Source organism: Passer montanus, unplaced genomic scaffold (assembly GCF_014805655.1).
Source record: "Passer montanus isolate IOZ18808 unplaced genomic scaffold, ASM1480565v1 scaffold98, whole genome shotgun sequence".
NCBI classification, from domain to species: domain Eukaryota; kingdom Metazoa; phylum Chordata; class Aves; order Passeriformes; family Passeridae; genus Passer; species Passer montanus.
Window position 1 is genome coordinate 332,069 of NW_024375256.1, and position 12,165 is coordinate 344,233.

General features: G+C 50.4%; 1 protein-coding gene across 5 annotated transcripts in view; it reads right to left on the reverse strand.

The window, feature by feature from the left end:
* ZFHX3 (zinc finger homeobox 3) overlaps nucleotides 1-12,165 on the reverse strand; it is a 382,420-nt gene that overhangs the window by 19,084 nt on the left and 351,171 nt on the right. For all 5 annotated transcript variants that reach the window (XM_039696465.1, XM_039696467.1, XM_039696469.1 and 2 more), the window contains 3 exons: nucleotides 10,756-10,863; nucleotides 1,969-2,102; nucleotides 1,578-1,778 (listed from right to left, as the gene is read on the reverse strand). In XM_039696465.1, coding sequence (XP_039552399.1) covers nucleotides 1,578-1,778; nucleotides 1,969-2,102; nucleotides 10,756-10,863 — 443 coding nt within the window. The remainder of the gene's footprint in view (nucleotides 1-1,577; nucleotides 1,779-1,968; nucleotides 2,103-10,755; nucleotides 10,864-12,165) is intronic.

Genomic DNA, 12,165 nt, shown 5'->3' on the forward strand with positions numbered 1-12,165 from the left:
TGCCCTCATATCCCAGAGGACACAGACGTGCTTGAGGACAGACCAGCCCAGCACTCCTGCTCCAGACCACACACCCTGCCCAGGCAGCCTGCCTGGCTCAAAACAAACGGCTACCCTGAGCAAACTGGTTACACCCACTGGCCTAGGGAAGGGGCTTGGCTTCTGCTCGCTGCTCCTAGAAAAGCCAAAACACCTGCCGCCAATGTAGTTAAGAGGTGAACAAGGGCTGTTCAAAGCCTCAGAAGGTATTTACACACTTGAGCAGCACCAGTGAAATGGACACAGGTCACAGAGGCCGTGGTCAGTGGGATGGACAGCTCTGTCACCCAGGTGCACAGGCAGGGCAGAGCTACATCCTGAGAAGCCTTGAGGAGACAGGCAGCTAGCAATGCAAAGCAGCAAGATAAGAATGTAAAGTTCTTATGTGGGAACCAGAAGAGGCTGCCCAGAGAGAATCTCCTTTCCTGGAGATACTCAAACGCTGTCTGGACACAATCCTGAGCAACATGATCAGAGGACCCTGCCTGAGCAGGGAGGCTGGATGGAGCAGCTCCAGTGGTCCCTCCCAAGACCACTCGTGATTCTGTGACTCCACCACTCCTGTCTTCAAGAAGGAGTTCCAAAAGGAATCACAGAATCATTAAAGCTGGAAAAGACCCTTTGTCTTCCAAGTCCAGCCATCAACCCAACAGCACCACTATGGTTAAACTCTGTCCCCAAATGCCACCTCCACATGATTTTTGAACACCTCCAAGGATGGAGACTCCATCCATAGTGGTGACTGCTTCTGTAGGCAGCCTGTGCCAGGGCTTTCCAACCCCCTCCATGAAGAAATTTTCCCTAATATCCAGTCTAAACCTTTCCTGGTGCAGCTTGCAACTAGTCCTCTTGTCCTGTCACTTGTTTTGTGGGAGAAGAGACCTACCCCACTTGGCTCCAACCTTCTTTCAGGGAGTTGTAGAGAGGAAGAGTGACAGAAAGAGAAGACAAGAAAACTGTAAGAGAACAGCTGGGTCATGTTGCATGTGCTTGCTCCGAATGACACAGGAAGGAGCTGGTGAAGAACATCAGCGTTACAACAAACACCGTGCTACTCACCCCCAGTGCCAACAACTGGCCAAGAAGGGAGAAAACAAGCAGAAACGGGGTGCAAGAAAAATAAACACAAAGAGAAAGAACTGGCAGGAATCAAAATAAACACTTATTTATATATTTGATGACAAGTTCTTAAATGTAGACAGAACATTGCATTGAGTATTATACCAAAGAAACAACAGGGACAAGATATCCCATCAACTGCTGGATCTTCCAGAAGCTTTTGCACAAGCTGCCATCCCATGCACTCATAAAGTCAAGGAAATAGTATTTATCCTGATTTCACAGTGAATCACTCAAGAGTTGAGCTTCACAGGGCTCAAGCAGGGACACAACATACTAGAGTGCAGCAAATCTCGATGGCAGAGCTCTGGCAGGTGAAGGAGCTGCTACCACAGCAACTCTCTGCTCCTCATCTTTGTGGGGATGGCAGTGGACATGCTGGGATGGCAGCAGCCATGCTTGCCTGCACAGCCACTTACCGTCATGATGAGTTTCTCGACGCAGTCGGGTGACACGCTGTGCAGGTGGGTGAGGTGCAGCTGCAGGTGGATCTTGTTGTTCAGCATGTCCTGGCAGAGAGGGCAGCGGAGCATGGGCTGCACCGAGTGCTGGGTCATGGCGTGCACCCGCAGCCGGTTCACGTCCGTGTTGCTGTACTTGCAATATGGACACTGGTACATCTGCAGAGCAGACAAATGAATCACACAGCTCTTCCAGGTGCTACTTTCCCCTCTTACAGCCAGGCTTCAATAATTTGATGCCTTCTACCACCAGTTAATGCCTTTCATCCTCTTTCTCCCATTTTATTCTTTGCTTTTGGCACACTGTAAACACATTACCTGTACAGAGATATGGGTTCTTCTGCCTTACCTGCTCTGATTTGGTCTCCTCTGAAGTTTTCGACCACTTAAAGGAGAGCGGTGACTCAGAGCTGCTGGGAAATGATATCCTCTTGGAGGATGCTGGAGGCTCTGTCAGCTCCTTCTCTGGCTGGCTGGCTGGTGCTGCAACAGAAAGCCATTGACATCAGGACACCCCGAAGAGGCCTAGGCTGGACAGTGACAGGGCTTCCATTTACTGCGTGACACACACCCTAAGGACTTGGAGGAGGATGAATCTGAGGACTGACCAATGTCCTCAATGCACACCAGGCCAAAAACAGCTCCCTCTCACTGATCTCCCACAGCATGGGGACTGTGTCACTGGTGGCCAGAAGCAGAAAGATCTCAGCTGTTTCTGGGGGATGCCTGCAACCTGCAGGTTCAGGAGACTCTGGGCCTGCAGCTGCATTGGACACACAAATGCTTGGCCAGATGGTGAAGGCCCATGTGTCACCTCCAGGAGCAGCTGGACTTGGTAAGGTAGAACTCACACCCCCGGCTGACCCAGGACATTCTACACACAGACACTGTGAAATGTGTTTGCCCTGGAGAGGGCTGGTGGCTGTGGCTGTCAGCACAATGGATGGCACCCGTGCAGGCAGCAGTGGTGCTGCTGGGACAGCTCTGGCTGGCTCAGCCCATGCTTCCAGGGGAAGGAGCATATCTGGTGCTCCCTAGCACATGGTCCTTCCAAAATCCCAATTTCGGCAGGACGCAGCCAAGGGGACCCAAACACTCCCACTGTGATAAGCCAAGAAAAGGCTATTTTGCTCCGCCAGACAGATAAATGCAAACGAGCCCTAAAGTCAACAGCAAAACACTCCACGAGTTGTGGCACTGGGAGAAGCACATCCCTGACCTTTCTCCTCCCCCGAACCCTGGCTGCCTTCAGTACATAAATTTGTGGGACATCTATTATTTAAAAACTGTAAGGACAAGTATATTATACACAGCCCCCGTCTCCTCCTCCCCGAACACACATTCATAACGGTACTTTAATCTGTCTCGAATCGACTTCAAACCCATTTTGCCCTTAATGGGAGTTATTCATTTTCACTTGAAAGGTAATATCTGACAGCTGGATATTTAATATGATGGATCAGCTGCCGATTAACAAGGCGCTGTAGCATTCTCAGGCCAGTCCCCCCATACTCTTCCCCCTTTCTCCTACTCAACTTGTGAACCCGCTGCTGGTATCTGCTCCTTGCTTCAGACAACACCATCAAGAGCCAGATCCCAGCAAACTGCTTCCTTCCCAAAGACCCTTCTTGCACTGGCATGAGCTGTATTTCCAAATGTACCACATCACAGCAGAGAATACAATTCCTGTTCCTAACTACCTTCCCTGCCAGTCCCCATCTCTGTATTCAGCTGAATAGAGGCAAAGTAAGTTCTGGGAGAGGGAAAACAAGTACAGGTAGCAGTACTGCCAGAGGGAGGCAGGGATTAGAGGATTTGATGTGGGACTGCTGAATTCCTCCTGGTAGGCTTGTCCACATGAAACTGGCTTGGAGGTGATCTTGTTCCCCACAGCACCGCTGGCTGCATGCCTGGTGCTTCGTGCCCGGCTGGGCAGCAGCCTCCACGCGTGCATGTGCAGTCCTGGCTGTACCTGGGTACCAACCCCAGGACTCTGCTGTGCTGCCAGCTCCACAAAAACACCCAAACCAGGGGTGGAGCGAGCTCGCAGTGTCAGTGCTGACGGACAAACACCATCACAGATCCTGCTCTGCCCTCACAGAATGACAGGTTGCTCTGCCCAGCTCCCTGCTTGAACCGAGACTGTCCCTGTGGCTCAGAACTGGAAACAGCTTTAAGATGTCTGCAGGGCCAGAGCTGACCTTCCCTGCTTCCTATAATAAATGTGCTTGGAGTATTGGGAACATGGCACCACTCTGCTGCTCCTCCATTGAGGAACACAGTCCCTCCTGGAGGGTTTGGGGAGGAGAGACCACCACCAAGAGCCAGCACTGTGGCGGGTGAAGGACCACCCTGCCTGAAAATGCCCTGCCCGAGCCCTGTGTGATGTGAGCGTCCCTTGTCAGGAGCCTGACCACTGCTGGCACTGTCCAGTCCTCAGTGTGACCTCAGACACTGACGAGCCACCCCCCATCAGGCTGCAGGGTGTTGGGAAGAGCAGCTGGAGACCCCAGGTGTGCCAGGGTGGTCTGGCACAGCCACGTGAGTCCTGCTCCAGACCTGCACTGGGCAGGGATGACAGTGACAGTCATGGCTTCGGGTCCCCTTAGACCTCTCTAGGTGGTGACTGTAGCTCCTCTTGGTCCTCACTCCGTCCCTGCACTGGGCACTGACCACTGCTCACCAGTGGAGTGTTTCTGGATGCAGTGACTGAATTCAGCCCAATCATCAGCTACCCCAGACTGCTGAACATCAGCTTGGGAGTCACAGCAGGGTATTTTCTCATCTCCTTTCTACTGTGAAGCAGCCTGCTTAGAATTAGTAACAGGTAATTAAAATGTACCATCTCCGAAGTGTCCAATTTCATTAAACCACTTAATCCAACCCCATAACCTTAATCCTTCAAAACTAGAATTATTGATGATTGTCCAGACCCAAGAATAACTGATTTGTTGCACATAGGATATTTTAAGTATTAGTTTTTGAGTTGACAGCTCAGCTGGGAATTTTAACACCAAGACTGAAGTTTGTTGTTGATAAACAGTCAAATGCACAAAATGACACATTCAGTCCACATCACAGATGATCAGAGGAATTAAGAACTCTCTGCTACCAGGAGAAACGAGGACATGGCTTGGCGTCTGCCTGCAGAACTGTTAGCATAGCCTGGGACCTTCTGTCTGTGCAGAGAGGAGAGGGCAGAACGTCCTGAGCTCAAAATGTCCTGAAGGCCATGGCCTGGAAGGGCTCGGTGACACTGGAGCACACGGAGACACCACCTGTGCCAGCATCTTGCTTCCAGGCCCAGGCCCCGCAGGGCAGAAAAAGGAACTTGCTTTAAACTATGATGTACATCTGCATACCAACAGTATTGTTATTACTTTGACTTTTTAAATGGATTTAGTTCAGATTCACTGACTTAAGAGGGAGACCTCTGTTTCTCAACAAATGTCCCCTAAAGGGAATGCAATGGGGCAGGGCTGCCACAGCACCTCTGGAGATCTACTGATCTTTCACTCTGCTCAGCAGCTTCTGCTTTTCTGAGGAGGAGGAGAGATCTTCCTTGGGTACATTCCAGAGGTGAGATGGGCATTTCCTTGCAAGTGGGGGCCTTTGCTGGTTCCAGAGGCAAAGCCAGCATGGATCCCCTAAAATGCTGCTCTCCATCCTGGTGGGAAGGAAGTCACCACCCACCTCTTACCCATCAGATTCTTTTAGCTAAAGTATCACTGACAGCCCCTTCATCTAAACTTCCATCTCCCAACCAAGCAACATAATGGAAAAGCCAATTAAATGATTATTAATTCATGCTGCTTTCCGTAAGCCAGAGGTTCTCATCTCCCTGCATTCCGTAAACCAGCTTGCCACTTGCCCTAGAAATTTACAGTGGGGTTTCTGCTATTGCCATTGATTTAAACACCACCAGCCTCCAAAAAACTCCTTGCCATGAAGTCCAGCTGCTGGCCTGGGGAAGTTCTCAGTGAGAGGAGGGAACTGTGCTTTCATGCCTGATGGAAAATAGCATTCTGAATTTGGTGGTGCCTCCTTCCTCAAATCACCTCAGTTGTTCTTGGAGCCATCACTCAGCACCACAGATCCTTGGACCAGTGGGAGCTGCTACTGTGCCACACAGCCCTGTGCCATCAATGCCCAAGGCTTCTGGCCCCGTGCCCTCACAGCACCTGTGTGTCTCCTGAAATCCAGCTCTAGTTTATCTGTTTCATCCACTCTCCAGAATCTGCCTTGATGCAGGAATGGCCAGAGCCCACCCGGACTGCTGGGGAAGGGCACGGGGCACCCAGAGCTGCTGCAGCCCTGCCACCTCCTCAGAAACATAAAGCCAACATTTCCTCCCCAAACACTGTCTAATTCCCCATTCCCTGAAGGAACTTCCATTCCAACCAGCTGCTGTAGCCACACTATCAGGCCTGTGCACTACCTGCTGCTCTGCAGTGTTTCTCAGTTCTGTATTTGACAGCAACTCAGCTGACAGGTAAGTGCCCCATGCTCGGTGCACTCCGCACCCATCCTCATTTCTGCTTCACAGCTCCAAAAATGGCTGAATAATTTGTTTTTCTAATGCTGTGTCATACCTTCCCACCTGCAGCGAGTACCCACGGCTGAACTACTATTAAATATTCATATCCAGAAGCTCCAGCCACCACCAGACTTCCCTGCCTTGCTCCACATGAACATGAAACACCCAGCAGATGCCATTGCGAGATGCCAAGCAGCACCAGGGGCTCCTGGAGGTGGGGCTTTGCTTGGCACCACAGACCTCTCCTGCAGCCCACTGCAGCTCCTGCAGCACCTCCAATGCCACCAGAGCCCAGCCTGCCCCCAGCTCAGCCAGCAGCTGCACGGAGCCACCCAGCCCAGCCATATTTCTGGGCTGGAGCTGCCACCCAGGAGCCTTTTGTGCTTCACATATCCTTGGGAAAACACAGTTACAGGCAACCTCCCAGTCCCTCTCTGCCATGCCCTCTGCCTGGTCTCCCTCGCTCGGGCGCCAGTGCTGAGTGGCTCCATCGTGCCCTCGTCCTCTTCCTCCCAGCCTCTCAGGCCCCCAGAACATCCCGGCCATTAAGTGCTCCACAAACGCCAGATATTAAAAAAAAGCAGCAAAAAGCAGCCGGGGGGAGGAGCAGGAATAGATTTCCGTCAGGATGTGCCTGACCTGTTTTTTTCAATTTCAGTAATTAGAAAGGCAGTCGGCCTGTAGGAATTATTCATAAACTGCAGGAGCTGTGCAGTATACATTTATGTTAAACATGTCAAATCCAATTGAAATCATGCCTGCCAGCACCATACTCCATAAACACACTTTTCTGCAACAATTTCCCAGCTCTCAGCAGCCCATTAATACTTCCTTTAATAGCAATCTACCACGGATTCGAATCAGGGACGGTCCATTGCACTAATTGCTCTGTTAGGTGAGCATCACGGACAAAAAAAAAAAAAAAAGAAAAAAAATCATTAACAAAAATAAAAGCCCTTCAGGCCAGTCCTCCAGAAAGATTTCATTTCAATCTATATTTTAAGTAGACTTTGTTTCTTGTTTTTGTGGAAAAACCCCTGATATTGTCCGTGTACCCAACGGACAGTGCATTAAGGAAGCCTCTGGTAGCTGGGTCACTGCTGGTGATGGGGCTCTCCAGCACAGACAGGAACCAGCACCACTTCAAATTTGAGAGGCTTGTACTGCAAGGGGCAGGGCTTCAGCTGAATATCCATCATCTACATCCTGCCTTAAAAATGGAATTGGGATCAGCCACAATTCCTTTCCCTCTTGCTGGTTTGCTTGTGGTGAATCTCACATTAGTCATGACAAGCCATGACAAGATAATGAGTCATCAGGCACACAGCATCTCTCTGCTCCAGTGTGGAGGCACTGCCATCTTCCAGAACCTTCCAGAAATCACAGAGATTTCTGTACAAATCAAGATCCACTGAGTTCTTCTATGGGATGGAGTTTTCCCCGAGTATATTCAATTGAAAAGTATCACCTAAAAAAATGTTTCTGCTTTACATTATTGCATTTTAAAATAAATATAAAGAATGAATCAATACATTTATTTTGCAGTTGAGGCACTTTGACAAGCTTACAGTGAGGTTTTTCCCTTGGTGCTGACACTAACTCCAGCACAGGTTGCACCTGGACTGTACCCACCGTGGTGCAGACACTCAGCCCTGGGCTGGGGCAGGGAGATGGGCAAAGGAACTCAGTGTCTTGTTACATATCTTGCAAACCTTTAAGGAAGTGGAAGAAATAAATCCCCTGTGCACAGTGAGGAAACCAAAGCACAAAGGGGAGTAAATTGCTGAGGAACATAACAATCAAATTGTAGGTGGTGAGCAGCAAAAAAGTCTGTGCCCCTCCCCTTTCACATGCCCCATCGCTGGCTTTCAGCCCACACCTCTCCTGCTCCCATCTCCATCTTCACACCTGGCTCAGAGGCTTTTCCTAAGGTCAGCCAGTCCATCCAAAGCAGGACAGACTAAGCCTGCCTTATTCCTGATGGCAGCTCCTCTACAATCTTCTTGAAAGACCTCTGAGGAACCTTCCCAGAAAACCCACTCCAGTGCTTAAGCCACAGGCTGTACAAGAGGACTTTTAAAATTTTGTTATCTAACATCAATCTTTCTCCCTTCAATTTAGGCCCTTTGTGTCTTCTTGTCTGTATCCTCTTCATGGAGAACAAATAATTTCCTTCCTTTCAGAAGCATTTCATGCACAAGACTTATCGTGTCCTCCTCTTTGGTCTTCTTTCAGGTCAAATAAGCCTGTTCATTCCATCTTCTGCTCCTGACTGATGTTGCACTGTTCTGGGTTTTTCCTGATGTTTGGGCTTTCTGAAATTGCTGCTCAGCCTCCCCAGCACCCCAGCTCAGGAATGGAGAGCTTTCCAGTACCAATGAAACCCACCAGTGGTACAGTATTGTCACCTACTCTGCTATGTCTGTGCTTCATTTCAGCCTGTCCTGAAAAGTGGCATCGAAAGCCTTCCTAAGGAGACACTGACTCCAAACAGGACCTTCTTCACATGAAGGGAAATTGGGTCGTGTTGACATGATTTGTTCTTGACAAATCTGTGTCGATTGTTCCTCATCTCATTATCTTCCCATCAGCACTTACAAACAGTTGTTTGGTCAATTCCCGGGAAAATCTGGGGCAGAGATGGCAGGTGTACAGTTCCCCAGCCCCTCCTTCAGTCAGGGACAAGCCCCGTGTGTGCCCCTCACTGCACCTCCCCTCTCCCCTGCACAGCACCAGAGAGAGCAGCTGGCAGGTTTGATATGCTGCAGGCACTGTGTCCAGCACCCAGGTACAGCGCAGCAGGCCAGGGACAACGGTCAGCATCACCAAGTGCTCTGCAGCCCATTCCCTGGTGGCCAGGGCCAGGCCCTCCCCAGGCTGCTGCTGACACAGCCTGTGCTGCTCTGCTCAGTGAGGGGAAAAGCAAGGAAGGCTTCATGCTCTTTAGCTTTATGACACTGTGGTCACAGCCTCCCTCTCCTGCTCTGTGTCAGCAGCCTCCTCCTCCTCCAAGGAGAGCTTTCCAGTGCTGCTGCTCACGGCTCCACTGGTGCTGGGTTTTCGTGTCCCTGCACACTTCTCTTCTGGGGCTCTCAGGCATAACCTGACCCAGTTTCTGTTCCTTCCCTTGTCTGAGGTCCAGGAGGACTGTCGACACAGTCATGCTCCTTGAGGGACAAGAGCAGAAACAAGAGCAAGGTGTGGTGCCTACTTTGCACACTGGCTGGACAGCAACAATTGGTAACACAATCTGGCTTTAAAGCTCAGGACGGCGGTGTTACATGTTTGGAAGCAGCCTGAGCTCAGTGCCAGCCCATCACACACACCTTGGCTCGCACAAGGCTGGTCCCATGCTCCACGGGCTCACACACCTGCTCTGTGTCCTCCCCACACAGCTCCCTTCACAGACCCCATGGAGCTGTCCCATTTCTGATCTGCTCCTTGGCTCACAAACACTGGGTTAAGAATTTCACTGGCAGGGTGAAGAAATTAAACCATCCAGATTCAGAGTTTCTGGACAGAAAAGGGTTTAAAAAGTAAGCTCCTTATTTTTCCTTATATATTTTGAAATATCATCTTTGCACACAGATCAGCCTTTTAAAGTGCTTCAGGTTTGGGCAAAAAGCCCTATTTACCCTGAAGAGATTTAATCAATAAACAAAACTTACATCTGTCTGTGACACTTCACAGAATGGTTGTGCTCAACATCACACAATCCTACACAACGAACTGAGACTAAAAACCAGCTACAGCCAAGCCAAATTGCATTTCCAGGTTAAGAATCAGTATGTGATAGGAAGGAACACACAGAGCAACCTCAGAGAGTGCAGCCTGCACTGAGAGCACAAACTTCAACAGCCCACAGTGCCCAGCCTGCTCTCTTCACCCGCTGGGACACATCTTCCACTGACTGAGGCTGAGATGGGCTGAGACTGCAACTGTTGAGGTGAAATACCACATTCCATTTTGGGAAAACAATTTAAGACAAAGTACCTTTGTCTGGGGCTCTCCAAGAGGCAACCCTGAAGGCAGCAGGACGGGGCTGCCTGCAAGAAGCATTTCTGAGGGTTTCTGAGGCATTGCACTGACCAACACTGGGCCTGCCAACCAAACGGGACCTGGAGCCACAACTGCTGTGTCCTGGGCCACGGAAAATGAATGCCACCTTCAGCACCTCGGCTTCTGGACCCAGGCTGAAGTGGGCAGCTAGGACCAGATGAGGATGGAAGATGGACAGCCCTCTCCAGAGTGGGACTATCACAGAATCATCAAATGATATGTTTAATCCAACCATGTGCTGGCTGCTGGCAGGAGGGGTCATCCCTTCTCCCCCCTCCTCTCCCAGCTGTTGATCCCCATTGCCCAGGTCCAGCCCCAGAGCACCCACAGCCCAGCCTGACCACCACCATTCCCACTACTGAGAACCTCGAGAAGCCACACACAAAGCCTTCACAGAGGATGACACATGTCACACTGACACTGCCACATTGTGGTCAGCTAAAAAGGGTTTTATGGACCACTGTTTTTTCCACCTCCCCTTCCTGGATTTGAAGAAAATGAAGGACCAAACAGCACCTCAGCTAAATCACAGAATCATACCTGTCCATTTACTCTGGTCCTTGTCCCCTCCACTCTCTTGTTCCTTGGCAGGTTCCTCAGCATCGCCAGCTGTTTCATTGGGCCCTTCCACATCTTCACTGGGTTCTTCTGAAACAAGAAAAGCAGAAAGTGTGACACAGACGTGGAAGGCAGTACAGAAGAATAAGGTAGCTGCCAAGGAGTAAGAGCAGCAGCGAAGGCTGTGCACAAGTGTTGGGTGGCAGGTTATCAACACCACCCAGTGATCTCCCAGCACACCTGCTACTGGTCAAGACAGAAACTGGAAAGAACTGAGAGATGAAAACAAAATGAAGAACCTTGCCTACTTGTACCACCTGGAGGTGCTGAGGTCCCCTGGTGTCATGTACAGTGACATGGTTCTCTACACAATAAGGTTCTACCCAGCCACATCAGGGATTACAGAAGAATGATCGAGTGACCAGAGCCTCCAGCACCTTCAGCCTCATCCTTCCTCCTCATCCCCACCTCGAGCTCTTCAGACCCAGTGACAGGGTGCAGTACTGACCCTGCTCACCAAGATGCCAGAGCCCACTGCAGACAAATGCCATCCCTCCTGCCCAGACCAAGCCCAGAGCAGCTTGGTCTGCTGCAGCCCCAGCCCAGACATGAGGCACAGGAGGAAGATGCTGGCAGCCTAGCAAGAGGAAGAGACTGCAAACCCGGGCAGCACCATGCAGGTGCAAAAGCACGGAGGAAACACTCAGAGAAGCGCTGAAAGCTCGGAACAAAACATGGAGCACCATGGTCCTGCCCACAAGGACAGCATGGGCACAGAGTGTGTGCAGCTCCACTCCAAGGCACCTCGTCAGGCGGGACTCTGGGGGTGAGAGCGCTGTGGCTGCCAGACCCCTTTCACCAGGGTGTAACAGCCACATCATCATCTGCTGTTATGGGTGTTAATGTACAGGCCCTGTACTGACAGGGGTTACCCCACCACTGGGTTAAAAGAGGCACTTTTAGGCCATTATACCCATTTTTAGGCAGGACAGTTTAGAATTTTAACTTACATTATCTGGTCATGGTAAGCCCCATGAACCCACGCAACCCTGAGATTTACCTGCACCACCTAACGGGTTCAAGCACCAACCCCCATCCTCCTCCAAACAAAGACAGGGCTAGAAAATCAGATTAAAAGTATATATTAGCAGCTTGCAGATACTCAGCAGTGCTGTTTGAGGATATGACAGCCTAAATTGGGAGTGAGAGGGGAGATGGGTGGCAGTGCTGACAAAGGCATCCAACATGTAGAAAGACACATCACTGGTGGAGGGGTGAGACGGGCAGTCTGCCATGTGAGCTGAGTGCTCAAGTTTGCTGGGAGAAGAGCTGTGAAACCAGCAGCTGGGTTCACATTTCAGAAATTAAAATCCCAATCTTTTTCCACTCTAG